We start from the raw sequence: 27,727 nt of genomic DNA, 5'->3' as shown, positions 1-27,727 counted from the left end.
GAGGGAGAATGAGAGCAAGAGGACTGCACTGGCCTAATGGACACATCGCTGAGGCACTGTAAGTACCTGCAGCTGCCACTCAGAATGGGGGTGGGGACTGGGGAGAGAGAGAGAGCATCTGGACACTTGAATGCAGATGTAAACTCACATGTAGCAGAGACACCAGGAAGCTGAGTCACTCTCTGGCTGGAAATGCTCCCGCGCTGGTAGTGGATAGTGGGTGCATGGAAGGGGAAAGGATGGATTTGGCTTGTTCCATTTACTTATTTTTGGATGAATCTGGGCTTTGTGAAAGCAACTCCCTGAGAGCACTGGCTAGAGCCAGGGGAAGGAGTCGAATGGGAGGAGATCAGTAAACTTCCTCCACGCAGCTCTATGGATGCTCCTCAGTCCTCACCTGGTCCTCACCTGAAGCCCACGTGACTAATCCAGCTGTGGGTGCCAGTACAGCTCTGCCAATGCACTTCAATCTTCCACCACAGCCCCTGCTATTCCAGTCCTGGCCCCGTATACAACTCTACCAATGGACCTCCATCTTAACCTAAATCCACTAGCTCAGAGCCAGAGGTATGCCCTACATGCTGGTGCCCAGTTTCCATGGTGATGGGCAGAGTACAAGAACCTGAATAGAAAAGAAGTGATGCTATTGAGAGAATCACAGCAGGCTCTGTTATTAATTCATTGTCTTAATAAAGTACGTTGGGGCCAAAATCTTCTTAACATCAACTTGGCCAGACGTAGAGCTTGCCATAGGTGTGCAGCACTGGCTGGGCTATTCCAGGCCAGTGGCTGGTTAATAGGGACGCACTGCTGGAGAGTCTCATCTAGCTGCCAATTACCTTTACAACACTGGCTGAGGCTGGGAAGTCTCGTTAGCCTCATTTCGCAGACAGGAAGACCAAGGCCTGGAGAGACAAAATGTCCTGTCCGAGCTCACCTGTGACAGGGCTGAGGCCTGAACCCTGGATCCCTATCTAGCACCTTAGCACCAAGTGCATTCTTCCTCCTCTGCTAAGGGGCAGTTACTAATGACCCCACAGCACTTCTATAAGAGAAGGGTGACAAAGGTTAGAACCCAGCCCCCAACTGTCTCATCTCTGCAGGACTAGCAAGAGTTAGGCCTTTTTCTGGGCCAGTAAAATCAGAAGATGCACAAAGACCAGATAGGTTGGTGTGACGGGGTGCACACTGCTAGTGGCACTGCCTCCTGGTGGCTCTGGGGATTAACACTGGCCAGGCATTGCCCCCTCCTCTGGCAGCGTCTCTCCCGGCATCCTCTGGCCATCTGCCACTCAAGGGCACCTCTTTGTGACTCAGCCCTGTGGCCAGGTCACCACATGTTTCTCCTTCTGGAGGGTGGAGGTAATATTTAACATTTGTCTGAGTTTAGCTCATCTTTGGTGCTTGTCATCAGTTGATCTCAGAGCGCTTTACAAAGCCAGTCAGTAGCATCATCCCCATTTCACAGATGAAAAAACTGAGACACAGGAAGGTGAAGTGACTTGCCCAGGGTCATCCCGTAGCAGAGCTAGGAATAGAACCTAGGTTACTTAATCCCAGCCCAGGGCACTGTCCCCTACACCACAGCCTCCTTACTAACAGCCAGCCACCTCTTTGCTTACTGCACTGTACCTCTCCAGTCTGGATGGGGGCAGACACAGCAGTAAAAGCAATGGAATGAGTTAAATTTCTGTCCTTTAGAAAAATGAAGGCTGAAGGTGGGGACAGGCTCACAGTCTATAAATACCTTCAAGGTAACAGTATTAATGAAGGAAGGGAATTGCACACAGCCCCTGGAGATGGCTAGGCAAAGGGGCAAAGGCTTGTAGGTAGGGAAGGACACGTTTGTAGGCTAGCTGTAGTCGCAGGAGAAAGTCCTTAGAGGTGACCGCAGCTGTGTGCAGAATGCCCCACACTGAGGTGGGCAAAGGTGTTATTCCAAACTTTGTGCTGGCTTCCCCTGTAGTCAGGCCAGTCAACCCTGGCTCAGCTCGACTGGGATGCTCCCAAAATTCATCAGTCTCCAATGCCAAGGGCTGAACACAGGATGTTTGCTGCCATCCCATTGGTCACGAGGCTGGTGTGTTCCACACCTTGCATCTGTCTGGTTTTTGGGGAAGGGACCACCCGCTACCCTGTGTTTGTACAGGGGCAGATCCTCAAAGGGATTTAGGTACCTAACACCAACTGAAGTCCCTGAAGATCTGGGCCACATGGCTGAGCACATGGGGCCCTGGTCTCAGTTGGTCCTCAGGCACTGCCATAATAGACATCATTCATAATATTCACAGATTTTTATTCAAGGAATTTTCTAAGTGATTATCTGATATCAGCATGAAGTGCTGGACTTCCCCAGTTTCTCCTGGGGCTGACCCTTGTTTTCCCTGGGGCACAACATTCGTATCCTCCCATTCCTCCTGGGGTGTTGGGTCTCCCCCATCCTCGGCCCCAACCGGCAGCTTCCTCATTTGCTACTGGGGTGAGGCACAGGGCCTCCCTTTTAGCAAGGTGTGCCATTGCACTCCCACCGTTTTCTGCTGGGTGTCATCTTTCTTGTGGGGCCATAGTGAGCTCCTGGGAGGTGGGGCCATGTCTCTCTGCTGGGGGTGCAGCATTAGGGCTTCTAGTTCCCCAATGGGGATCCCCTTTTCTGGGCACAGTGGTGAGCCCCCGAGTCTGGCTGAGAGCAGAACGGCTGAGGACAATAGGAACCAGCTGTGTGTGGAATGCAAATACAATTCTAAATCAGGTGTCTCAGCCCAGCCTCCTGAGCCCATCTTCCTGGTTCCTTTTGCCCTTGTCTTTTGGGCAGGAGGCTAGACTGGCAGTGTCCTTCAGTGCTTGCTTGCCTGGCTGCCATGAGAAGGTGCTGAATTCCCGTGCTGGAAGGTTTGGGTACCCACTCCTATACTTGGCAGGCAACCTCAGTCGTGCCACATTTCAACCTATCATCAGGTATGCAGGGCCCAGAGCGCATCCTGGGTGTCCCCTGCACAGCCAGCCCAGCTAACAACCTTCCCCCAAGCCAGGCAGCTTCATTGGCTGCGACTGTCCTTCCTGTGGCTCATGATGTCCTGCAAAGGTGGCCATGAGAGGGGGCTGTGGGGAGGGGAAGGAGAAGGAGAAGGAAAGAAAGGATGGTAGAAAAGAGGGTTGAACAGACAGAAAGAAAGAAGTGACAAGGGAAAGAAAGGCATGAAAGTAAAAGCTAGGCAGGAGGGAGAAGAACAAGGAAGGAAGGTCTGTGATACATAAGGGAGAGGTTTATTAAACTTTAACAGAAAAGAAACCCCAGTTTGAGAGGAGGGGACCAGCTATATTTAGTGTTGGGTAGGATGTCAGCTCTGAAAATAGCCTGCTAATGAAATCCTCGCTCCCTCTGTCACATAGAGTGGGCAGGGGAGGGCTGGAACACTCTCACACCCGCAGCTGAGGAGCTCCTGACATTCACAATGACTCGTCCTTTTTCATTTTCCGGTTTCTCCTATTCTTAACTTCTTCTGCCTTACGTTAAGCAGAGGAGTTGCACTGGCCAAAAAAGTGAATGTGGGGGCGGTGCTGCTAAGCTACTGCCAAATCCCCAGCAACATGTGACCAGATTGGCAATTTAATACCAACTCTCTCTCACACACACACACGGAAGTTAAAGTCACATTGAGGCTGGAACTTAGCGGGCTGAAAGCAAGGAAATTCAGAAATGCCACCACGCCAGCCTGAGTGACATTATCAGCCATCCCTGGCTTTAGGGGAGTAGCAGAAAGTCCAGGAGGTGTATTGCATGTGCATAAGGACTGGAGCTGGAGGCAGAGGGGCAAGTGCCATGTCTCTTAGGGCTGGCTCTTAGAACAAGGAGCAGGGAGGCAGGTTGCATGGGGAGGATATGTCATGGGAACTGAAGAGGGATCCAGCACTGGGTAGCTAGCTCATGCAGAGAGTTCATGTCCATAGGAGTTAGGGATGGCAGCAGCAGCAGGGAGGCAGGTCATGTAGAAGGACAAGGCTATAGGAGTGGGGGATTAGAGCAGACAATGGGGAGACCGTTTGCATGGGAAGTGCATGTCTCCTCGATTCACTGATGGGATTGGCAGCTGGAGAGAGGGATGCTTGGGAAGTTCATGCCCAGTGATTCAAGGGGAAGCTAGCTGTGAGCAGCGCACATCCCTGGCAGTCAAGGGGGGAACAGTAGTCAGGAGTTAGGCCACGTGTGCGTCAGGGAGGGAGTCAAACAGCAGAGAGGCAGGCCACCTGGGAAGCACGTGTGCACAGAAATCAGCAAGCATGCCTTGAAAGTACAGAGGTGAATTGGGTCATGTGAAGGGGGTGCACACTGGGCACTGGAGACTGCTGCTAGAAAATGCTCTCCAGATGCAGTCCCAGTGGCCTATGCTGTGAAACCTTCAGGCCTGCTAGATCCCATCCACCTAAGAAACAACCTGTTATCTAAGGTTAAAGCACCTGTTGGAAAATCTTGCCATGTCCTCTGCACAGAACACATCGTCTTCCTTTTACTTGCATCTTCTGTCCCTCTCCCTCCACCCTTGACTTCTTATCAAGTACAGTTGTGGTCCATTTCCTAGTGGAAACAATCTTCCCCATTAGAAAAGCATCACAAGTGATGTTATTTGGCGCCAACATTGAAAGTCTGAGTGGAGAGGCCAAGAGCTGAGTGGGATATGGAAATGCTGTTCTCTTCTCCATGGTAGAGGTGGTCTCACCGGATCAGGGTTGGGCATATGGGCAGGACAATGAAGGGGAAGTTTGCCTTGTTGCAGTCTACCTGCCCTGTGGATAACCAGAGGCCTTCTGTCTGCAGGGGCAGCCGGTCTGGGACCCTTTCCCAGCACTACATGGGCAAAATAAAAAGAGGGCACCAAGAGAAGGTCATGGCATTGTGGTGCAATGAGTTCATCACAGATGACTAATGGGTAGAGCTGGCTGCTGCAAACATTGTGGAAGAACTGCTGCCCTATGGTGTGCCCAACCTGGAAACGTGGGCTGGAAGATGTGGTTCAGAAATCTCCCAGCAGTGACACATTTCTACAGAAGAACCCCTTATGGGCACCATCCATTTTGGCAACATACTATATGCCTCAGGGAGCCCTAATCCCTTGGTTGCCACAGTCCATTGCATTAGTGCACAGTTAGTTTTGTAAAGGGACCACTCAGTGGAACAGAAATAAGTCTATTCACAGGACTGCAGCCTGGGAAGTTGCTGCTTTATTTAACTGCATCACAACAGTGTAGGTGTGGGGGAGAAAACACCGTCTGATTAAACAGTAGGTAAGGGAGGGGTGGAGCCTGGCTCCATCCCGTAATACTCTGGGTAACCCATTTAACCCTCTTGTGACCACCTTACTACAGTTAGGGAGAATCAGTGAGAGCCAGTACCAGCAGGTTATTCAGGCAGAAAGCACGTTTGAGTCTTGGGTGGTCAAAGTAGGTGACTCAGAGTGCGAAGCTCTGGGTTCCTTATCAGGGTCTTTACAGACTCGCTGTGTGACCTTGTGCAGGTCATGTTCTCTCTCCGTGTCTCAGCTACCCCATCCATAAGATGGGGATGCTAATGTTAACTTACTGTGTGCTGGCACTGTGAGGCTAAACTTGTTCATGTCTGTAATGTGCCATGAGATCCTCAGAGGAGGAGCTACATAAATGCAAAGTGTCATACCACCAACAATATCACAAACAGAACCCTCCAGAAAATGTAACTGGACAAACAGGCAGGTGAGCAGAGGGACATTTTGTGTTTGATTCTTCATGTTCTTGCAAAGCCTTGAGCAAGCTGTCAGATACCCACAACAAGGCACGAGGAAAGCACAGCAACTACAGCTACCTACATATCATCATCATTATACACTCAGCTGCTGCTTGTGTGTTTGTGTATTAGTACAGAGGAATTGAAATGCGGTGGCAGATGTAGAAATCTGTTAAAATCTCTGTGAGCAGGGCCTTTCCCCACCTGCCTTACAACCGTAGCCCACACGCTGTGTAGAATAACAACCCCCCTCCGGAGCTGGCTTTATCAACAAAGCAACAATAAGAGAAATTTCAGCTCAAACCTGCTCCCCAGGATTGAGTGCAGCTATGGCTCCTCTCTCTCAGCCCACACACTGGATCCTCTTTTCCCAGAGAGCCCCTCCCACCTCCCTTGTATCCAAGTAGCAAATTGAACCACCTGCCTCAGTGGGTCAGCAGAACCCACTTAACTCTTTCCCAGCAGAATCTATGGATGCCAACAGTTTAGGCAGTTCCAGACAAGCTCTGTCAGTCTGTTTCAGTCTCAAACCATCCTGAGATCTTTGCTAAGGTTTTATTCAGCCCAGCTCCTTATTCACAGCAAACTCCCATTGCAGTCAATGACTAAATCTCATTGCGTGCTGCAAAGTGAGTAAGGAACTCAGAACTTGGCTCTAACAGAGGGCCAGAGTCTGCTCTCAGACTGGCATAACTGCATCAACTCTACCAGAATGAATGCAGTTTGGAACAGCCAGGAATGAGGTATGGGCTCGAAAGGATGCACAGTCGTTTCTTTCTTAGTAAGCTGTGCTGGGCTCAAAGGGAGAAAACAGTGGAAAGTACCTCCATATTTTCTGTTGGCTAGTAAGTGTCATATGCCAAATGAATTATTTGATTTTAATGAGTGGTTGCATCTCCTTCCTCCTATCATGGTTTCTGTTTAACTTGTGCCTGGAATCCTGGGCTTGCCTGACTAATCCTCCTCTGTGATTTTGTTAATTGGGACAGGAGGAGTCTGCTGTGTTCCCCTCAGCCCCCCTGCCCCCGGTTGAATTTGTGATCTTCTCACAAAATCCCAGCACCTTGTTGTAGCTTCTAGCCTCATATTGTTTTAAATGACTTTTACATAACACAGGAGGACAGACTAGATGACCATCATGGTCCCTTCTGGCTTTAAAATCACAGAACCTTAGGGCTTGTCTACACTGGCACTTTACAGCACTGCAACTTTCTTGCTCAGGGATGTGAGAAAACACCCCCCTGAGTGCTGCAAGTTTCAGCGCTGTGAAGTGCCACTGTAGACAGTGCACCAGTACTGGGAGCCGCGTTCCCAGCGCTGGTAGCTACACTCCTCGTGGAGGTGGGTTTTTTTAGAGTACTGGGAGTCCTCTCTCCCAGTGCTCTGCCGCGACTACACAAGCCATGTTAAAACGCTGCCACGGCGTTTTAACCTTGCCAGCGTAGACTAGCCCTTAGAAGTGAGGGGGCAGCAGCACCCCCCTAACTTGGGCTGGCCAGTCAGAAGAGACATGGGTTTTCCTAAACCCTCCCTACCATTTCACTGAAAACCAACCCTCCCAGCTTGGATTGTAGCATCAGCAGAGACCAGACATCTTCTGCTTCAGCGTAGGATATTCTCCCTCCCCACTGCACTGCCTGCTACTCTTCAGTGCTTCCAGGCTGATTCATGGTGGTTAATTATTAGACTGTCTGCAAAGGCAGAATCAAAGATGGTTAGACTTGGAGGTGGATGGACAACATGTCTAGAAAATAATGCTAAACTCTGCCTTGGCTTCATTATGTTAAAACGGAAACTCATAACTAAATAGTTTATGCTCCAAATGTATCTATTTTGTTTTCTTTAACATTTTCGTGAATTTAAAAAAAAAAAGCAATGAAAATATTTTTGTGGGGAGGGGGAATTAATTCACCCCTTGAAGCATTGGAAATCCAAACACAGGAAGTAGATAAGAACCAGAAAGTGAAACTCATGAGAAACTGAAAGTGAAACTGACTGGTCTAGTTTCATTGTCCCATTGGCAACAGGTGAAGGAAAAGAGGCAAAGAGTCCTGTGGCATCTTACAGACTAACAGACGTATTGGCACATAAACTTTTGTGGACATATTCACCCACGAAAGCTTATGCTCCAATACATCTGTTAGTCTATAAGGTGCCACAGGACTCCCTGCCGTGTTTACAGATCCAGACTAACATGGCTACCCCTCTGATAAGTGAAGAAAAGTAACTGAGATTTCAGGGTTGATACAGTGTTGCTAATCTCAGGGGTTATTAACACAGGGAAACACATAAATAAATATATACATATATATTAGGGGCCAGATCCTCAGATGGTATAAATTGGCATGATGGGGAAAATGATAAAGGATATAAAACATGAATGGCCTGAAGAAGGTAGACAGAGGGGAAATAAATGCCCTTTCTCATAACACAAGAAGGAGACATTTAAGGAAATTAAAAGGTGGCAAATTCAAAACTGAATAAAGGAAATCCTTTTTCCCATAATGCACAATTAGACTGTGGAACTCACTGCCACAGGAAGTTGTTGAGGCCAGGAACTCAGCAAGATTAAAAAAGGGACTGGACATTTCTAAAGATAACAAGAATATCCAGTTATAATAGTTAAGGCTAGCAAGTAGTGGAAGGAATATTAAACCTCATACTTCAGGGTTTAAACAAACCTCTAACTAGTAGGGATCAGGATGAGACCTAATGCGGGGAGCAGATAATCCCACATCTGAGCAGAAGGAACTCATTTCCAGGCTGGCCTTAGATGAGCATCTGTGGTTGCGGCTGCATGCTTTCAGGTTTAATTTAGTACTTATTTGTATTACAGAAGCAGCCCTCCATGAGCAGGTCCTCGTTTTGTTAGGCACTGAACGTGCACACAACATGAACCCTGAAGAGCCTACAGGCTAAATAGACATGGGTGGAAGAAAGGAGAGATTATTATCCCCATTTGACAGACAGGGAACTGGAACAGAGAGGGATTAAGTGATTTACTTAAGGTCACACAGCAGGTCAGTGGCAGAGCTGGACTAGCACCCGGTAGAGATCTGCTCAGGCCTAATTTTTAGGCTCAAACCAGGCAGGGTTTTCCAGCCCAGCTCCCCTCTCCCCCGCCCCACCCGATCTCCCAACCCTGAGTCAGCATCACCATTTCCTGCCCCTGGGCTTCTCTCTCCTCCTCCTGCCAGGCCCCTGCTGTGGTGGATATGCTGTGCAATGACTCCTCAGCTGGCACACCCACTCTGGAGTGCAGCACAGCGAGGTGCCAGCTGCCGGAGTGTACAGCTGCCCCCACAGGCGCGTGGAGAAGAGCTGACCTGACCCAACCTGAGCCCAAGAGGGTCCCACTGTTTATCCAACTGAACATTGTAGTAGGATCCCATCAGGTTGGAGGCAAGTCACAAGGCTCTAGAACCCTGCTCTTCTGAGTGTGAAGCCACTGCCTTAACCTCAAGGCCATCCTTCCCAGACCAACCTATGCTGGCATCCAAGCACTTGATTCTCTTCCCACTTCCATGGCTCTGAATCAGGATCCATTCCACTGAAGTCACTGCTGCCAGTGAGCTGGAAATCAGGCCCTGAACTGTAGATTGCTGAGGGTGCAAAGAGTGCTCACGTGTGGAGGAACAAAACCAGAGGCCAGTGTTTGAAAACCTGGCCCTAAGTGGCCAGGTCTAGAGTCTGGCAAGGGTTGACACCTCTGAGCTGTTCAGAGGCATGAGCAATGGATGAATTTTTAAGAAAGATGAATTCAGACTGGAAGAGGTGCAGAGAAGGGCTACAGGATGATCGGAGGAATGGAGAACCTACTTTATGAGAGGAGACTCTAAGAGCTTGGCTTGTTTAGCCTAACCAAATGAAGGCTGAGGGGAGATGTCATTGCTTTCTATAAATACACCAGAGGGATAAACACCTGGGTGGGAGAGAATTTATCTAAGTTAAGAGCCAATGTGGACACAAGAACAAATGGCTATAAATTAGCCATCAACAAGTTTAGACTTGAAATTAGATGAAGGTTTCTAACCATCAGAGGAGTGAAGTTCTGGAACAGAATCCCAAGGGGAGCAGTGGGGGCAAAAAACCTAACTGGCTTCAAGACGGAACTTTGTAAGTTTATGGAGGGGATGGTGTGATGGGACTGCCTACAATGGCATGTGGCCCAACAGCCACTGCTAGTAGTAAAAATCCCCGACGGTTGGAGACAGGACAGTAGATGGGGAGGGCTCTGAGTTACTGCAGAGAATTCTTTCCTAGGTGTCTGGCTAGTGGGTCTTGCCCACATGCTCAGGGTCTAACTGATCACCATATTTGGGGTCAGGAAGGAATTTTTTCCTTGGTTAAATTGGCCGAGACCCTGGGGTTTTTTTTTGCCTTCCTTTGCAGCCTGGGGTCCAGGTCACCAGCAGGTTTAAAGTAGTGTAAACAGTGGAGTCTTTGTAATGTGAAGTCTTTAAACCATAATATGAGGACGGCAGTAAGGGAGCCAGAGGTTCTGGGTCGATTTCAGGAGTGGGTGGGTGAGGTTCTATGGCCTGAGATATGCAGGAGGTCAGAATAGATGATCAGGATGGTCCCTTCTGAGCTCAGAGTCTCTGAGTTCTAGGTGATCAGACTCCCCATTTCTGGCAGGCTAGATGGAGAAAGAGAAGAGCTGAAGGGGGAAAATGGAGAAAAGAGGGTGGTCAGACCATCAGGGTAGCCAGCAGAGCTCAGCCACTCAGGGATTAAATGAGGGGTTGGGGGGTGAGCCGGGGCCAGAACCGCTGCCAGGGGCAGTTTTGGGGAAGGGGGTGTAGGGGAGAGGCAGCTCTCTCCAGACGGAAATATTGAAATGGAGCCTCCTTAATACGGTTAGGTTTTTTCCTCTCTCTCTTTTTTAATTCTGTTTCAGTCATTATCCAGGGAGCGGATACACCGAGCCCTATGGGGAGTTCTAATGGGCCGATTCAATTTCAGCTGGATGACGCCACTTAGCCAAGGCATTAAGAGCTCCAGCTCCGGGAAAGCGAACGACAGAGGGAGCGAACGGGGGGTCGGAGCGACCGAGCTTGTACCAAGGAGCAGCAAACCCCTCCCCTCTCACCCATTCACAAGACGAGCGCGGCGGAGAGCTGCATTCACAAATCGCCAGCCAGCAACCCTACCCCCCCCGCCCAGAGCCACCCCCCATACACACACCCCCAGCACCTACCTGACTAGCCCCCGCAGCACCTCGCCTTGCCCAGCTCACGCTGGCTCCGCGCACCGCCCAGCAGGCTGCAGAGGGAGGACGGGCCGGGTTTGGGCTGGGAACCTGGGCGTCCAGGCTGCTCGCTGTAGAGCGGGATCTCGCTAACCCTTAACCGCTCATACATAGACCGCGAGCTCGGGTCAGCCCAGGGAGAGGCGGCAGGAGCGGGTCTTGCCCTGGCTCTGAGGAGGACCGAGCAGGAGTTTTCATTCAGACTTTCTCCAGGGAGAAGCGGCCCAGGAGTGTGCGGGGCTCTGGCCCCAGCTAGGAAGGTGCCGTTAGCAGCATGGACCTGCACTGGCCTCAAGGTAAGCGCGCCTTGCCCATTGCCACACCGGATGCCCGCGGAGACCCCCGGCTGTCTCCCTGAGCGGAGCAGGCTGTCGTGCACCGAGCTGGGGGGCACAGAACCCCAAAGCTCGCGAGCGATCTCGGGGCGCTGCCTTTCCGGCTCCTCGCCGCCCTGCGGGGATGCGCCGCTGGCTCAGGGGCGCGCACGGGAGAGCTGAGCCGCGCAAAGCCTGCGGAGCCAGTGGGTGCCGGGGCGCGGCGTGGCACCGCTAGCGCCGCCCTGCAGGGGCTGTGGCGACTCGCGGGCTGCGAGCTCCCGGCTCGCCTCGCACACCCAGCGCAGCAGCTCCCGGGCACTACGGCTTGAGGCGTGTGTTAGCCTGGCCGCTGTGTCCGAGACCCCGGGAGCAGGTAACCCAGTGCCCGACAGGTCCTAGAACCTCGCCCGGTTCCCAAGCAAGCCCCGCTCTGGGAGTGAGGCTGGGCGGAGGCGCTGGCTGGAGAAGGTGCACTCCCACCAGGGTGCCCGCTTTGGGGGTGGGTGCGGGAGCTGAACCGCATAGCACCGGCCCCGGGGAAGGCCCGCGGTCCCTCCCCAGGAACACAGGGAGGGAGCCTTTGCAGGAGGCATGGGATGGTGAAGGAGAGAAAGGAGCCCGGCACCGCCTGGCTCACAATCCGGGGTAGAGGCGATCTCCCCGCCCGCCCGGCCCTGTGAAACTCGTTCTTGGCTGCTCGGCATGTTTCCTGCGGCTGAAAGCGCCTGTGAATCATTTGCCTTTACAATCTCCCCCTATGGCCCATTATCGCACAGACTTTACAGGGTTTGGGGTAGCCCGGGGCCATAAAACTGCCCTGCTTCCGGGGCTTGTCAGGCAGCGATCATCAGCCTGGGAGATAGCGGCGTCGGGGCTGGGGGAGGGAAACCTGAGGCAAAGGGTCTCCTGGTTGGAAGTGTCTCATTAGAGTACCTGCGCGGCAGAATAGCAGCTGGCCCCTGCCTGTTAGCCAGGTGGTTGGTCTGGGTTCTCCGCTAAGGGGCTAATGATATGAAATACACACAGTACTGTAGGCAGGAGGGAAAGCAGACTCAGAACAGAGGCATGAATGACTGTGCGCACTCAGGTTTTTAATGGGGTTATTATGGGTATATGTGGAAATAGGACTAGACTTGCTTAAGTCAACAGTGAAACTTCCAGGCTGCCATGGGAACTGCACTGGGCACCAGGTTTGGGGAAAGTGGGTATGTCAAGGCCCTGAGGAGATACCAGGCTCCTTTGGTACAGAAAAAATCAGCTCTAAGGCGAATGTGACAGCAGCAGGCAGGCTTCAGTGGGCTGTAGGCCTCCTGGACAAGAAGGTGGGAGTGGGAGTGCTGTCCTTCAAAATCATGGCAGTGCCCCCCGTTCTGCCTCCCCTCTTCCTCTGCCAGGGAAAGGCTGAATTAGAAGGCAGGCAATGGGTATCACCTCAGCTGGAGTTGCACGGTGTGTGTACCAGAGGAGACCCAGGTGTTCTGGAGTCCAAAAGGGGGTTGGAGAAGAAAAAGTGTGATTTTTTTCATGCTCTCAAAAGCTTAGACACTCTGGTGAATGATTCTATACAAACTCCAGAGAGAGAGAAAGATAGATTGATAGATAGATCTGTCTATCTATCTATCGTATATGGGGATGGACAGACAGACAGAGCTAGATATATATGCACACACACACATAAAAGAATGAGTATGGGGATAGACAGACAAAAGAATATGTACAGGGATAGTCAGACATACAGAGAGATAAAGGGGTGTGTATGGGGATAGATAGACACACAGACAAAGATAGCTATCTAGAGTTCAGAAATAAGTGCATGGATTTTGCTCACTTTTTCCAGTATAATTCACCTTTGGGTTGAGACCCAGACTATAAAAGTTCAGCTGACAATGACCCCTCCCCACAGCTATGAGGAAATTGTTATGGCAGTGGGTTTGCAACTTCAACCATGGGCCAAATCCCCAGCTGGGCTGAACTCCTGCAGCTGCCTCTGAACCTGCTGGGAGTCACACGTCCCCAGCCCTTTGCAGGACACGGCCCAGTAACACTATCACGGATAGTCTTATAGGACCAGATTGGTGCTGGAATTAGGAGGCCTGATGTGGTTTCCATCATATATAGGGTTCAATGGCTCTCAGCACCCCCACTATACAAATTGTTCCAATACCCTTGGATCCAGAGGAAAGCAAGCCCCAGTGGCATCTAAATACACAGTATTGGGGCCACCTCCTCAACTGGTGTGAATCAGTGCAGCTCCAATGAATTCAGCTGAGCTCTGCCGATTCACCCTAGCAGAGGATCTGGCCTGTGAATCTCTCGACACACTGATCTGTGGTGGCATGGATATGTCTAGGTAGATACATCAATAGACAGAAATGCTCCTGTGTGAATCTTGAACCCACCCCACCCCTGGTCAGTCTCCTAGCTCCTGTTGCTGCTGCTACTCCCTGCTGAATGGGCTGTTCTCTTGATCTGAAACAGGCTGTAGTAGTTTTTTCTCTCAGCAGTTGCCAGTTCCCTGCCTATTCATCCCTGACTTTTTTCCTTTACCTTTGCCTGCAATATCTATTTCGGTCCATCCTGCTGGCTGGATTGGATTCATCACATCCGGAATGGCAAACAATTTATTGTCATTCAATCCGTTTTTATCCTGTTGGACATCGGGAGCCTTGCTGGGTCCTAGTGCCCATCCTGTCCAGAATCATATCTTCTGAGCCCAGCCTCCACTAAGCCTTGAATCACATCCTCTTGGCCCTGGTACCCACCAGGTTTGGCATTATAGCTACTGAATGCTAGATTCTAACAGGTCCAGAGTCAACTCCACTGAGTCCCAGTGACCAAGCAGGTCTTGAAGTGTACTGTAGTCAGTGGGTCCTAGCCCATATTGGGTCGGAAATCTTCTCTGCTGAGGCTCCTGCCCAGCAATCTGGAATCCTCTCTGATGTGTCTGAGTATCCTGAATCCTATCTGCCAGATCCCCATGCCCAGCAGGTCCTGAAACCTGCTGGATCCTCTATCTCGCCGGTTCCTGAATCCTATCATCTGAGTACAACTTCCTGTTCACAAGATTCTAGTGCCCATCGGGTCCCAGAACCTAGCCATCGGGCCCCAGTGTCCAAGCCTTGCAGGTCCCATTGCCTTTCGAGTCCTTTATCTTAGGGTATGTCTACACTATGGAATAAGGTCGCATTTATAGAAGTTGTTTTTTTAGAAATCGGTTTTATATATTCGAGTGTGTGTGTCCCCACAGAAAATGCTCTAAGTGCATTAAGTGCATTAACTCGGCGGAGTGCTTCCACAGTACCGAGGCTAGAGTCGACTTCCGGAGCGTTGCACTGTGGGTAGCTATCCCACAGTTCCCACAGTCTCCGCTGCCCATCGGAATTCTGGGTTGAGATCCCAATGCCTGATGGGGCTAAAACATTGTCGTGGGTGGTTCTGGATACATATCGACAGGCCCCCGTTCCCTCCCTCCCTCCGTGAAAGCAAGGGCAGACAATCGTTTTGCACCTTTTTTCCTGAGTTACCTGTGCAGATGCCATACCACGGCAAGCATGGAGCCCACTCAGGTAACTGTCACCCTATGTCTCCTGGGTGCTGGCAGATGTGGTACTGCATTGCTACACAGTAGCAGCAACCCATTGCCTTCTGGCAGCAGACGGTGCAGTACGACTGGTAGCCGTCCTCGTCGTGTCCGAGGTGCTCCTGGCCATGTCAGCCAGGAGCGGCTGGGCAGACATGGGCGCAGGGACTAAATTTGGAGTGACTTGACCAGGTCATTCTCTTTAGTCCTGCAGTCAGTCCTATTGAACCGTCTTATGGTGAGCAGGCAGGCGATACAGATTGCTAGCAGTCGTACTGTACTATCTTCTGCTGGGCAGGCAAGAGATGAGGATGGATAGCAGTCATATTGCACCATCTTCTGCCAAGCAGCCATGAGATGTGGATAGCATGCAGTCCTTCTGCACCGTCTGCTGCCAGCCAAAGATGTAAAAGATAGATGGAGTGGATCAAAACAAGAAATAGACCAGACTTGTTTTGTACTCATTTGCTTCCCCCCCACCCCCGTCTAGGGGACTCATTCCTCTAGGTCACACTGCAGTCACTCACAGAGAAGGTGCAGCGAGGTAAATCTAGCCATGTATCAATCAGAGGCCAGACTAACCTCCTTGTTCCAATAAGGACAATAACTTAGGTGCACCATTTCTTATTGGAACCCTCCGTGAAGTCCTGCCTGAAATACTCCTTGATGTAAAGCCACCCCCTTTGTTGATTTTAGCTCCCTGAAGCCAACCCTGTAAGCCGTGTCCTCAGTCACCCCTCCCTGCGTCAGAGCAACGGCAAACAATCATGCATCTGAGTTGAGAGTGCTGTCCAGAGCGGTCACAATGGAGCACTCTGGGATAGCTCCCGGAGGCCAATACCGTCGAATTGTGTCCACGGTACCCCAAATTTGACCCAGCAAGGCCGATTTAAGTGCTAATCCACTTGTCAGGGGTGAAGTACGGAAATCGATTTTAAGACCCCTTTAAGTCGAACTAAAGGGCTTCATCGTGTGGACGGGTGCAGGTTTACATCGATTTAATACTGCTAAATTCGACCTAAAGTGTAGACCAGGGCTTAGTCCTGCTGGTCCCAGTGCTCTCCAGTTTCCATGTCCTTTTCTTTGGGTTATAGTAACTTTCAAGTTCTGTGTTCTAGCACCCAGTCGTACTACCCTCAAAACTGCTGGGTTCTACTGTCCTCTCAGCCCTCATATCCTACCTGTTGGGTCTTGGTTCCAAACCCTGTGCTTTCTGGGTCCTGTTTCTCTCCAGCTAGTTCATGCTACCTGCATGAAATCTAGTGTCCTATGGGATCCAGATCCTACCCTCTGGTGCCTCTCTAGATCCTGAGTGTGATCCACTGGGCCAGGCCCTATACTGAGGCACAGCCGTGGAGTTAGCATCAGTACTGCTCACATGCCCTGGACAAAGTCATAGAATCACAGAAGGTCATAGAAGATTAGGGTTGGAAAAGACCTCAGGAGGTCATCTAGCTCAACCCTCTGCTCAAAGCAGGACCAACCTCAGCGAAATCATTCCAGCCAGGGCTCTGTCAAGCTGGGCTTTAAAAACCTCTAAGGAAGGAGATTCCACCACCTCCCTAGGTAACCTATTCCAGTGCTTCACCACCCTCCTTGTGAAATGTTTTTTCTTAATATCCAACTTAGACCTCCCACACTGTGACTTGAGACCACTGCTCCTTGTTCTGTCATCTGCCACCACTGAGAAAAGCCTACCTCCACCCTCTTTGGAATCCCCCTTCAGGTAGTTGAAGGCTGCTATCAAATCCCCCCTCACTCTTCTCTTCTGCAGACTAAATAAGCCCAGTTTCCTCAGCCTCTCCTCATAAGTCATGTGCCCCAGCCCCCCAATCATTTTTGTTGCCCTCGGCTGGACTCTCCAATTTGTCCACATCCTTTCTGTAGTGGGGGCCCCAAAACTGGATGCAATACTCCAGGTGTGGCCTCACCAGTGCCGAATAGAGGGGAATAATCACTACCCTCAATCTGCTGGCAGTGCTCCTATTAATGCAGCCCAATATGCCATTAGCTTTCTTTGCAACAAGGGCACACTGATGACTCATATGCAGCTTCTCATTCACTGTAATCCCCGGGTCCTTTTCTTCAGAGCTATCGCTTAGCCAGTTGGTCCCCAGCCTGTAGCAATACCTGGGATTCTTCCTTCCTAAATTCAATCCCCTCTCATTCAGCCTTTCCTCCAGGCTCTTGTGCTCTCCAAATTCATTCTCCAAGTTCACTCTGTGTGGTCCTACATACTGTATTACCAGTTCAACTAGTTATTCATAATCTGAGGTCTCAAGGACTGTAGCTGTCCAGCCTACACATTAGCGGTGCAGCATGGAAGTCCTATGAGCCCATGTGCCTTCCCTACCCCGCTTTCTCTAGACATCCAGGACTACCTTGGGTTCCTTAGGGCCAGATGTTTTTGCGCACCCACTGGGTTGGGAGTCACACAGAAACTCCCTTGAATTAGCCATCACAATGGCTCAACATCCTTGTATCTCACTAGCTCAGACTGCCATTTACACCTAATGACTCTGTACCCTTCGAACCCATTCAGTCAATAATGTACACTTCTGGGGAGAAGCTCATTCAGACTGTCCATTACAGAGTGGTGATTGTGAGCACATCTCGTTAGTCTGGTACATTTCATGGCCATCTGTATTCGTCCTGGCATTTGCTGGATCTTATTGCCCTTCCCCGCACTTCACCCTTCCCTCTTAAATTAATTTCTTCTGGTCTTATTCCTGGCTGTCCATCTGACTAGGGACCACCTGTTTGAGAAAACCCCACATTTACTGTCAGTGCTACCTGGTCTGGATCATTAGCCAGAACAGCCCCCACTGGTGGGATGGTGGCTAGAGAGAAGGCATTATAAAAATACTGAAACCACTTGTCCAACTCTTATTAAGAAATGCTGAAAATCCACTGTTATGCAAAGGCAGTTCTGGCGCATCTTTGAAGTCTCTTTAAGCAGTTGATCCTAACCCCTTCCTCCCTTAAAGCAGACTGGAGATCTTAGCAACACAATACAACACAATGGAATCAGATTGGTTGCCTTTTCTTTCCTTATGGAGACTAGGGACAGGACAGATCTCACTTTAACAATCAAAGTAAGTTGCCTTTGCTCTTGTCTGTTCTTTCAAGGTCAGCCTAGCTAATGAAAGTCAATCTTCTCTCCACTTTGTATATTGCCTGGGTAGTATTTTACCCATAGTTCCTGGCCTACAGGCAAGTCTTCTTCTCTGCCATCATCAGACTGGTTTGCTGAATATGTCTAAAGCTAGTGAAGAGGGTCAGTATTTAAATAGCTTCCTTCTGCAGAACTGTGGGCTGTGAAAACATCCATGCAGCATATGGTTGCCTGTAGAACTTGCAAGATGAGGACAGATTGTCCTAAGAAAGCCAGAAAATACTGCATAGCAACCCAGCTGTCAGTCGAAAATACATACTGTTGATAGGTACCACCAATAGGTACAGTAAAAGATCATGACTTAAAATGATTTGCAACCCAGGTTGGGGTTGTTTTCAGTGTACAACACGAAACAATTAACTTTCCCTCCTTAGGTGTTGTTGGGACACTTCCTGTACCCCAATTTGCACACAGAAGCACTATAAGAACTATCTAGCTCCATGAGGCTGTAACTAGAATCCATAGGCACGCAAATCCTGATCACATTTTTCTTCCTCCTCCCCCAAGGACTGCCCATATTCTAAGGTCACAGGTGTCTTGCTCAGGTTATTGTCAGGTGACCAGATAGCAAGGGTGAAAAGTTGGGACAGGGAGTGGGGGGTAATAGGCACCTATATTTGGGGCTTTGTCTTATATCAGCACTGTCCCTATAAAATCGGGACATCTGGTCACCTTAGGTTATTGTTCCTCCTACAGGCCATACCCAGGTCTAGAAATGCTGTCATCATGAGAGAGCATTAATCCCTGAATCTGAGTCAGATGGCAAATACCTTCCATCCATGGATCTTCCCCTGATTATTGGTCTCACCTTGAGGCTCCCCTAAAAAGCATGGTTAGAGACCATTCCCATCCCTGTGACCACCTGGCACAAAGCCAGAATGAGTTTCCAGTGCTGCAGTGAGAATCAGGAAGTACCGCTTTCTGAAAACAAAATCCTGGCAGCCTCTATGCAGGTAGCATATCCTCTGACAAACCCCAATTGCCTAGAGCAAATCTGGTTAGCACGAATATTTTGTCACTATTGAAAAAAAAAGCTTTTCTCTGAGTGCTCATGAAAGAAGTAAGCATGATCTTTACGTGTCATGGGATATGAATGGAAATGCTCTGGAGACCCCAACAAAAAACACTGGGAAACTAAGTTTGAATCAAACACATCAGAGATTGAGATGTTGGCTCATCTTGTTCATCCCTGTCCAGTGCAGGGATTGATCCATAAAGTATATGTTCAGCATTGTGTGCAAGCGAGGGAAGGGTGGGGTGGAAACACCAGGACAGATCATCATTCTCTTCCCAGTTCTGTCCCAGGCTCTCTGTGTGGCTTTGGAGAAGTCACTTCACATCTCTGGGCTTCAGTTGCCACCTCTCTAAAACAAGGACAATACTTCCCTACATTGGAGGTGTGGGACTTAACTCCTCAGTAAAAAGAAAAGGAGTACTTGTGGCACCTTAGAGACTAACCAATTTATTTGAGCATGAGCTTTCGTGAGCTACAGCTCACTTCATCGGATGCATACCGTAAGTCTGCTGCAGTTTCCACGGTATGCATCCGATGAAGTGAGCTGTAGCTCACGAAAGCTCATGCTCAAATAAATTGGTTAGTCTCTAAGGTGCCACAAGTACTCCTTTTCTTTTTGCGAATACAGACTAACACGGCTGTTACTCTTAACTCCTCAGTATTTGCAAAGTGCTTTGAGATCTGAAGCTGGGAAGTGCTAGCAAAGATCAAAATATTACTCTTTGCTTGAGTGACTGGTGATAGAGCAATAGACCTCACCATTGAGAAATGTTTCTTAATAGCCGACTAAGTCTCCCTGTCCTCATACTCACTCCAGTCCTCCCAGTTATGCCCAGTGGAATAATTCCTCTCCCTCCCTGGTGTTTATGCTCCTGTGATAGTTTGTCCATGGCTTTCCCATCACCCTTTGCTTCCCAGTTTGTTTCAATGCTGGAGTTACGGTTGTAATTCAGGTGTCTTTTCTCTCTCCTGCTCTGTTCCACTTCCCTAGGATTTTCCGATGTGCCCTGATGCTGCAAGCCCTTGTTGCTCTCATCCAGAGTGGCTGAACTCAACAGTGACAAGACAATGGATCTGCCTGCTGAGGACTTCCAACAAGTCCTCTCCATTGACCAGATACGCTCCATCCGTGCCAGCAATGACTATGTGGAGAGACCTGCCGTCTCCTTCAAGCAAGCTCGGTCCAACCCATCCCTCTCACAGCAGGCCCACAAGCAAGAGTGGTCTCAGGACTGCCTGGTGTCTTCCACCTTCCAGGACCTGCACCGCAGCCACAGCCAACACCACCAGATGTCGGCCTTGCAGCAGCACCTGAGTCATTCCAGCACTGCCAGCTCTGTGTCTCACAGCACCACTGCCTCGGACCAGCGGCTGCTGAGCGGGGTCACGCCCTCACATTCTGGGCACTCACTCATCCGGACACAGCCCAGAGCGGGTGACCTGAAGCCCGAGGAACCGCTGAAAGGTGTGGTGGAGAAGGCCACTCTGCACTCTGGACACCTCTTCATCTGTGAGGAGTGTGGGCGTTGTAAGTGCGCCCGCTGCACAGCCACCCGCAGCTTGCCCTCCTGCTGGGTCTGCAACCAGCGCTGCCTTTGCTCTCCAGAGAGTCTCCTCGACTATGGGACTTGCCTGTGCTGCGTCAAGGGTCTCTTCTACCACTGCTCCACTGACGATGAGGACACCTGTGCCGATGACCCCTGCTCCTGCAGCTCGGGGTCCTGCTGCGCCCGCTGGGCTGCTATGAGCTTCCTCTCTCTCCTCATGCCCTGCCTCTGCTGCTACTTCCCTACGCTGGGGTGCCTCAAACTTTGCCAGCGGGGCTATGACAGTCTGAAACGTCCTGGCTGCCGCTGCCAGAACCACACCAACACAGTCTGCAGGAAGATCTCCTCCTCCAGTGGCACACCTTTCCCTAAGACTCTGGATAAGCCAGTATGACATTCCTGGGGAGCAGAGTTGGCTATTCTTCTTCTCCTTCACCTCCCTCTGCTGCACACCCCCTTTGGGCACAAAGCAAACAGATGAACAATCCGCCAGCCACCAAGCCCCACAAAGGGAGTGTGAAGCATGTTCTTGAGACAAAGGAATTGTGCTTCTGTGCCCAAGCCCCACATGACAGGTTTTGCACATTTTGGCAAAGGACCAGGACAGAGGGAATCAGAGGCTGACAGTGCACTCGTGATCAACAGGGGGCTTTCAACATGGGACCTGGCTCAGGACTCTGTGACCTCAAAATGCCTTAGGAGCTGTTTTTCTGTGGTGGGTTTCAAAAGGGTGACATGTCCAAGCGCTAGAAGCCTCTGGGGACCAGACCACAGAACCCATTTTCTCTCTGCAGCTTTCCTAAGTGGCACCTCCCACAGGCTTTCCCTCAGTTTCCTATGCTGTTGTGCTATAGGCCAGTCTCTGCAAAGGGAGATGGGCCACTGCAATGTACCAACCAATGGCAACACCTTAGTCCCCTCCCCTTAGCAGAACAAGAGAGAAAGCTCTCAATAATTTCAAGGTAAAAAGGAAAATAAGTGAGCCCAAATATCCAGTTTTTAGGAGCTCACTGGTCAGTGGAAATAGGACATGGATAGATTAAGGATCACGCTGGCATGGAAAGGGTGTGAAAGGGTGATGTGGACAGAAAGGAGTCCCACTCTCACTTGGGTACATCAGTGGGTCTTCAGCAAGGGGAATTCACTGTAGTAATTGGTATTTCAAAGTAGATTTGGCTAAGAGAATGAAGCAGGTTAAATCCCAGGCTGAGGGTCAGGGGGACTGGATACCCTGAGGGAGTGGTAAAGGTCTGCTTGCAGAGCCTTACAATTTGTAAAGTGTCACTGTGACTCTAGCTCAGGTTGGTGGTGACTGACAGGTAACACCACGTGTTTAGTGGTGAGTTGGTGGTTTCAGCCTGTCCATTGGTGGTAATCCTCTACCACAAGTGATACTCCTGTTGGCAGGCTCAGTGTAGAGGCCAAGAACTGGGTGGGTCATGGAGCCTGGCCTTCCTTCTTAACTCTGGATGTCAGAGAGAGATATATGAGTAGGGCAGTGTGTAGGAGGCTTGCCCTTCTGCCCTGCCCAGTAGATCAACAGAGTCCTTCAGTCTCTGGGGCTGTCAATCTGGTACCTTTCACCAGCACTGAATTCACTTTAATAAAAGAAAAGGAAAGCTGAACCTTAAAAAAAATTAAGAACCCCGACTTCTCTCCTTGTGCTGATGCTGTAAAAATGATCATGTCCTTGCCTGGGCCTGAAAATGGTGCTTAGCTGAGGCTCCAGCTTTGGGCTGGTGGGGAAAGGGAGATCTGTGTGTTAGAAAGCTGAACAGGATGGGTAATGCATGAAGCCAGCCTTCCCTCCTCAGCCAAAGCGCCTCAGCATCCTCACTCATCTCCACATATTATAGAGAAAGCTACACAAAAGCGGATTGGCTGCATAGGTATGCATCCTATAAGCAAACCTGATATTGACACAGGTGTTCTAAGACAGGTGACACCTTCTGCAAACTAGAGATGGGTCTGAACCAAATCCACAGGTCTGGAAATCTTCAGACTATGGGGAGGTTTGGGTATGGGTGATGGTTCATGGTCAACACCTATAGTAAACCAAACCAAATCCCTGTATCTGAATGTTCCTGGTCCTTGAGGAAGTTCAGATCCAGATTGTAATCCAAAATTTCCGGCTCACTCATCTCTGCTGTAAAAACATGGTGCCAAACTCTCAGTTACAACCTCAACGACTTCAGAAACTTGGCCTGTGGAATGAAAGCCAGGTTGACCCTTCAGTGCTATATCCGACCATCACATCCATCCTCAGAGGCGTGTGTGTGTGTCTGAAGAGAAAAAGGCATAATAACCTTCCTGTTCCATTGGAGTAAAGGTTCGGGAGGGCTACAGGACATGCAAGAGCTGGAAAAATACATGCAACAAATCCCTCAACTGTCCCAAATCTTCCTCCAAGGCACTCCAATGTTTAGGGCACAGACGTCACACACACCTATCCACCGATGACTCCTCTTCCTTTGGAATTACTTTGATATATTTTTGTATATATAAGTATAATGTTACTATGGCTAGGACTATTATAATAATATTCATGATATTGCTGTGACTGGTGCCATATGCAAGGTTTGGCTTCCTGGTACATTTACAAACTCCAAAGGAATATCTCAGCTCAGTTGTGCTAATCCTAGATCTTGGTTTATAGGTAATCTGGGGTATTTTACAGGCTCTCCTAACAGCGCTCTGTACTGAGTGGCCTGGTGAATGGGAAGGGTAGGTATAGAAGACAGGAGAAGTCAAGAGTTCTATTCCTAGGTGGAAGTTTGCTCCCTGCTGCGTTGTACCATTGGTGGGGGTCCTCCATTTCAGCCAAGTCCAGAACCATGTTGTGGGAGTTTGCTTGTCCCATTGGAAGCTGGGAAGCATATTTATATAAGCTGTGGCATTCATATGATACACACACACACACACACACACACACACACACACCCACACACACCCACACACACACACACACAGCCATGAATTGTTTTAATGCTTCAGAATGAGCAATTCCAAGCATAGCAATGCTATGCAGAGTGATCTGTGAAAAACACCAGGTCTTCCCTGTGAGAGTTCCACTAGACGTGTGTGTGTATAGATGATCAGTCCATATCTCTGTTCCATAAATTATATAATGTATTGCAAACATATATTTATATATGCAACAATAATTAGTGTGATTTATAATTCCAATTTCTGCTGTCAGATAAAGAGTAATGTACACAGAGACATGTATATTGGAGGGACTTCGATAACGAGACGCACCATACTTCTTTCTTCGCTAGCACCATTCACTTTTTACCAGAGTTAGTCAAACATTTTCTGTCATAAGAATTTTTTTAATGGAAAATGACTTCTTCCACAAAATTAAAATTTTTGTGTAAAATGCCCCTTTTCATGGAAAAATGTTTTTATATTATTTTAATAAGAACCCAAAATATTTAGAAAAGGTTTATTTGATGAAAAATCAGTGTAACTTTTCATGGGGAAAAAACAAACCTACCCCCACCCCCCCCACCTTCCTGATCAGCTTTGCTTTTCATGTTTTCCTTTAAAGGGGTGGGCATGTCCATTCAGTCAATGCCTTTCTTTCTTCACAGTCCATCTTTTCCTCTCACTTGTTCATGGAATGACTTGATAATGGCTTCTTGAATGTTTCCATGGAGAGGAATCATGATGTCATGAAAACACAATGGTGAACTCCTCAGAGTGCTAGAGAAGTTGCGTGGTGAGGGGAAGGGCCTGATCTTCCAGTCCCTGTGAAGGCAACATGCCTATGGAGTACGAGTCTATGGGCATTATGCTTCTGTTATGCGACCACAGATACCTCCAATAATTGTCAGAAGATTACTGGCAGGTCATGGTGATTTCTGTTTACATGTTCTTTCTTCTGTGCCAGTGTGAAAGTTCCCACTCTGAGAGCACATTGTGCCGTATCATGGGTGTTATGGATCAGGAAATCTGGCCTATTTTGTAATATTTTAGAAATATTTTGCAATTTGTCAATTTTTTAGCAATACATTCTGTAAAATATGGAACACTTGAGTGGAAACCAGAGATTGGACCGAGTCACAAAACATCAGATCCAAGACTGTTCAGTACCAGGACGTTGGTTGGGCCATTCTTGGTGTCAGTTGTGAAATTCAGAACCATGTTCAGAATCTGAGTTGTACTCCCTTCGAAGTTCAGATTTATTTGGATCCAGGGGCTTAGTTGGGACTCATCTCTATTGAAAACTATCAATTTCCTCTTCCAGGCGAGGGGCAGCAGGAGAGTCTATTTATTAGACAAGGACAGAAAACACCAGGCCAGGATTTACCAAAATCTGTCTGAAGGTGAACAACATGGGCTAATTGGTTAATTAATAACAAATAGTCCATCTTCAACCTGGGTCTCCCTGTGAGTTTCCCAAGATCTCCAGCTTGGTAGAGCTTTCTTCTATTCTGTCAAAATGCAGTTTACCATCAGATATGGATCTAGTGCTGGCTGGGACTGCCACAAAGTGGGAGGGATCAGATCTGCTCCAAATGTGTGCAGCAGGTTGATCTAGTGTTATGTTTGATTCACCTTGGTGTCCAAATGTAAGTTACAGTTGTCCTCTGACAGAGAGTAAGAGCTTTGACTGGGATTCCCCAGATCTCTCTGTGTACCTGGGATTTTACTGTGGCTTATTCCCAGAGTCTGATTGTTAGACAGCTCCATACAGGGAAAGCTATGCTCAGTGCATGTGGTGTTCTGCATCTGATCTCATTCAGAAAATAAAAGCTGGATGAGGTAGGTTTTCCAGCTGAAATTGGAATAGACAAAGTGCATTACAGTGTACTTAGATGTGGGAAAAGGGACTTATGTCAAAGGACCCTGTTGGGCTCCAAGCTGCTGAAAGGGGGAGATGCAGGGTCTGAGCTGCCTCCCTGTCTGGTCCCACTTTTGGAGCAGAGGAAGGAAAGGAATCTGGCTGTGGGTTCTTGCCTCCCCAGCTGATTCTACTGCTAGAAAGGGAGACAGAGCTGGCCTGTGTGTTGCAGAACTTGCATGAGACAAAAGGGCCCCATAAGAGCCAGGCCTTTAATAGCTACTTGCTTTGCTTGTGCCCCTCTTTATATGAGCTCCAAACACTACTCGGAGGTTTGCACCTTGCAGCTCTCCTCTCTTTTGCACAGGAAGGTGAGGTGCTGCCCACCTCCTAGACTCCTGCACTGGCCAGAAGGGGGCACTGTAGAGTGATGTGAAGTGCCCCCTGCTGCAACAGCACTCTGAGGCCCTGGGGGACAGGCTAACAGACAAAGAACCACATCCTTGTCCCCACCAAGCCCAGAACCTGAAAACACCTTTAGTCTCATTCCAGAAGCATGGATGGCCCTTTTGAGCAGAGTATCTCCAAGGGGTTTCTAGCTGATGGCTAGTCTCAGATTCACTCACTCCCCACCCTTTGCCCTAAGCCTACTTGCCTGGTCTCTTTCTATCCCCACTTGTGGCCAAAAGGCACCAAAGCACAAAAGAGCAATTTCAGAACAATTGCATTAGTGCAATAAAACCATACTGGAGTTTGCATGGCTAGACTGGCCCGAGGATAAGCAGATGGCACGTTTATAATGTTCCCCAATCCCCAGCACACACTTTGTTATTGATCTCTCTAGCTGCCTCTTGCAACTGTTGCATTTCCAGTCTGAGTGAGCCTGCAGAAGTCTGGGGAGCTGTGGGGGATCTGTGCATATCCACTGTTCTGACTTCTACCGCTCCACACCTTGGAAAAGGGAGAATGGATATGCTTCAGGTGGTCAAGCAAATCTAGTTCAGGATCTTCTTCTGCATGAAGTATCCACAGTCCATTTCTGCTGGGTGCTTACATGCAGTTGAAATACAGTACCCAGCATCCATTCCAGATGGGCAAAGCAATACTACTTAGCATCCACCTCCTTATTCCAATCTGCTTAGGGGTCCTTCTTAGTGCGAGACACTAGTGCAGAGCTCATTAGCAAATGCTTTCTGTCACCGATAGCCTGTGATCAAACCCACCCTGCATTTCTGGGCCCACCTGAAATGGATTCTTTGTTCCACCCCTTACAAGCTACTTCAGAAGATGCCCAAAGGCCACATGTCTAGAAAGACGATGATAGGGAAAGGGGCCAAAGATCTTTCATTATAGTGTGGAGTGTGGTCAGGAAAGACTTTGGATAGATGGGAGCCAAGTTGAACTAAGTCTCTTTCAATCAGTCCCTTGCAGGAAACCTTACATTCAATGGTCTGCATTGTGAATCAGTGCTGACCAAAAGGGAATCAAGTTTTGCATGTGATGCAACTGGGTTTGGAGAAAGAGGGCCAGGCCCTGCTGCCACTGAAGTCAGCAGCGAGACATGCACCAACTTCAATGGGAGTGGGATAGAGCCTGTCAACAGCAAACTCAGGGATTTGTGGTGAATGCAGCCTATGTTGCCCGCCTAGCATCAGGGCATAGTTCCTATGCACACTGAACACCTAGGCTGTGTTAACCCCAACATCAATAGTGATGAGAATTGTTATTTGTGGATGCGGCCCATTCAGTTCCCCCACACTACTGCTCCAGTCTCCCTTCTCGTCTCTCCCCAACACCCAGCCTTTGTTCAAAGGCTCCTTCACGCACTCTGCTGCCTCCTTATACCCCAGCTATCTGTAGCATAAACTCCTTAGAAGACTCATTCCCTCTTGACTTCAAAGGAAAGCCCAGTACCAAGGACTGAAGCATCTAACTCTCTGTTTATTTGGTACAAAAGGCATCCTGTACAGTGTATAAAGAGAGCCCATCCCACAACGGTCATGTTGAAATTCTTTTGCCGGTCTAGACAGTCTAATACCTGGCCATAATCCTGTTACTGTTTTTTGACAATACTCTTGTACCAGTTACGAAAAAATAAAGTATTTATTTGAAAAGTTTATTTTAAAGATAAAAAAATTACCTATTTATTTTAAAGCATCCTCTTCTGTTTGGTTTTCTTCTCTTGCAAGCTAATAACTGTTACTGAACCACTGCTGAAATAAAAGAAGTAATTCTACGGGTGGCTTTCCAGGCCACTGAAAGCAACCATTCAATAAAATATATATATTAATTTTGAAACCT

The 27,727-nt window shown here is 49.1% G+C and overlaps 1 protein-coding gene across 1 annotated transcript; it reads left to right on the top strand.

Annotated features, from left to right (window-relative positions):
* Nucleotides 1-27,724, top strand: SPRY3 (sprouty RTK signaling antagonist 3). The gene is made up of 3 exons (XM_073360555.2): nt 1-58; nt 10,656-11,302; nt 20,085-27,724. The coding sequence occupies exon 3, from the start codon at nt 20,162-20,164 to the stop codon at nt 21,032-21,034; it is 873 nt and encodes a 290-aa protein (XP_073216656.1). The 5' UTR covers nt 1-58; nt 10,656-11,302; nt 20,085-20,161; the 3' UTR covers nt 21,035-27,724.
* Nucleotides 27,725-27,727: the final 3 nt, after the last annotated feature.

The sequence above is a fragment of the Lepidochelys kempii genome, chromosome 9, assembly GCF_965140285.1.
Source record: "Lepidochelys kempii isolate rLepKem1 chromosome 9, rLepKem1.hap1, whole genome shotgun sequence".
In the NCBI taxonomy this organism is placed as follows: Eukaryota; Metazoa; Chordata; order Testudines; family Cheloniidae; genus Lepidochelys; species Lepidochelys kempii.
Note: the sequence above shows the minus strand (reverse complement) of the source record. Positions and strands in the feature narration are given on the sequence as shown.

What these genes read in the sequence shown, in the direction of transcription:
- SPRY3 (XM_073360555.2), top strand. Translation starts at nt 20,162, where the DNA reads ATGGATCTGCCTGCTGAGGACTTCCAACAAGTCCTCTCCATTGACCAG.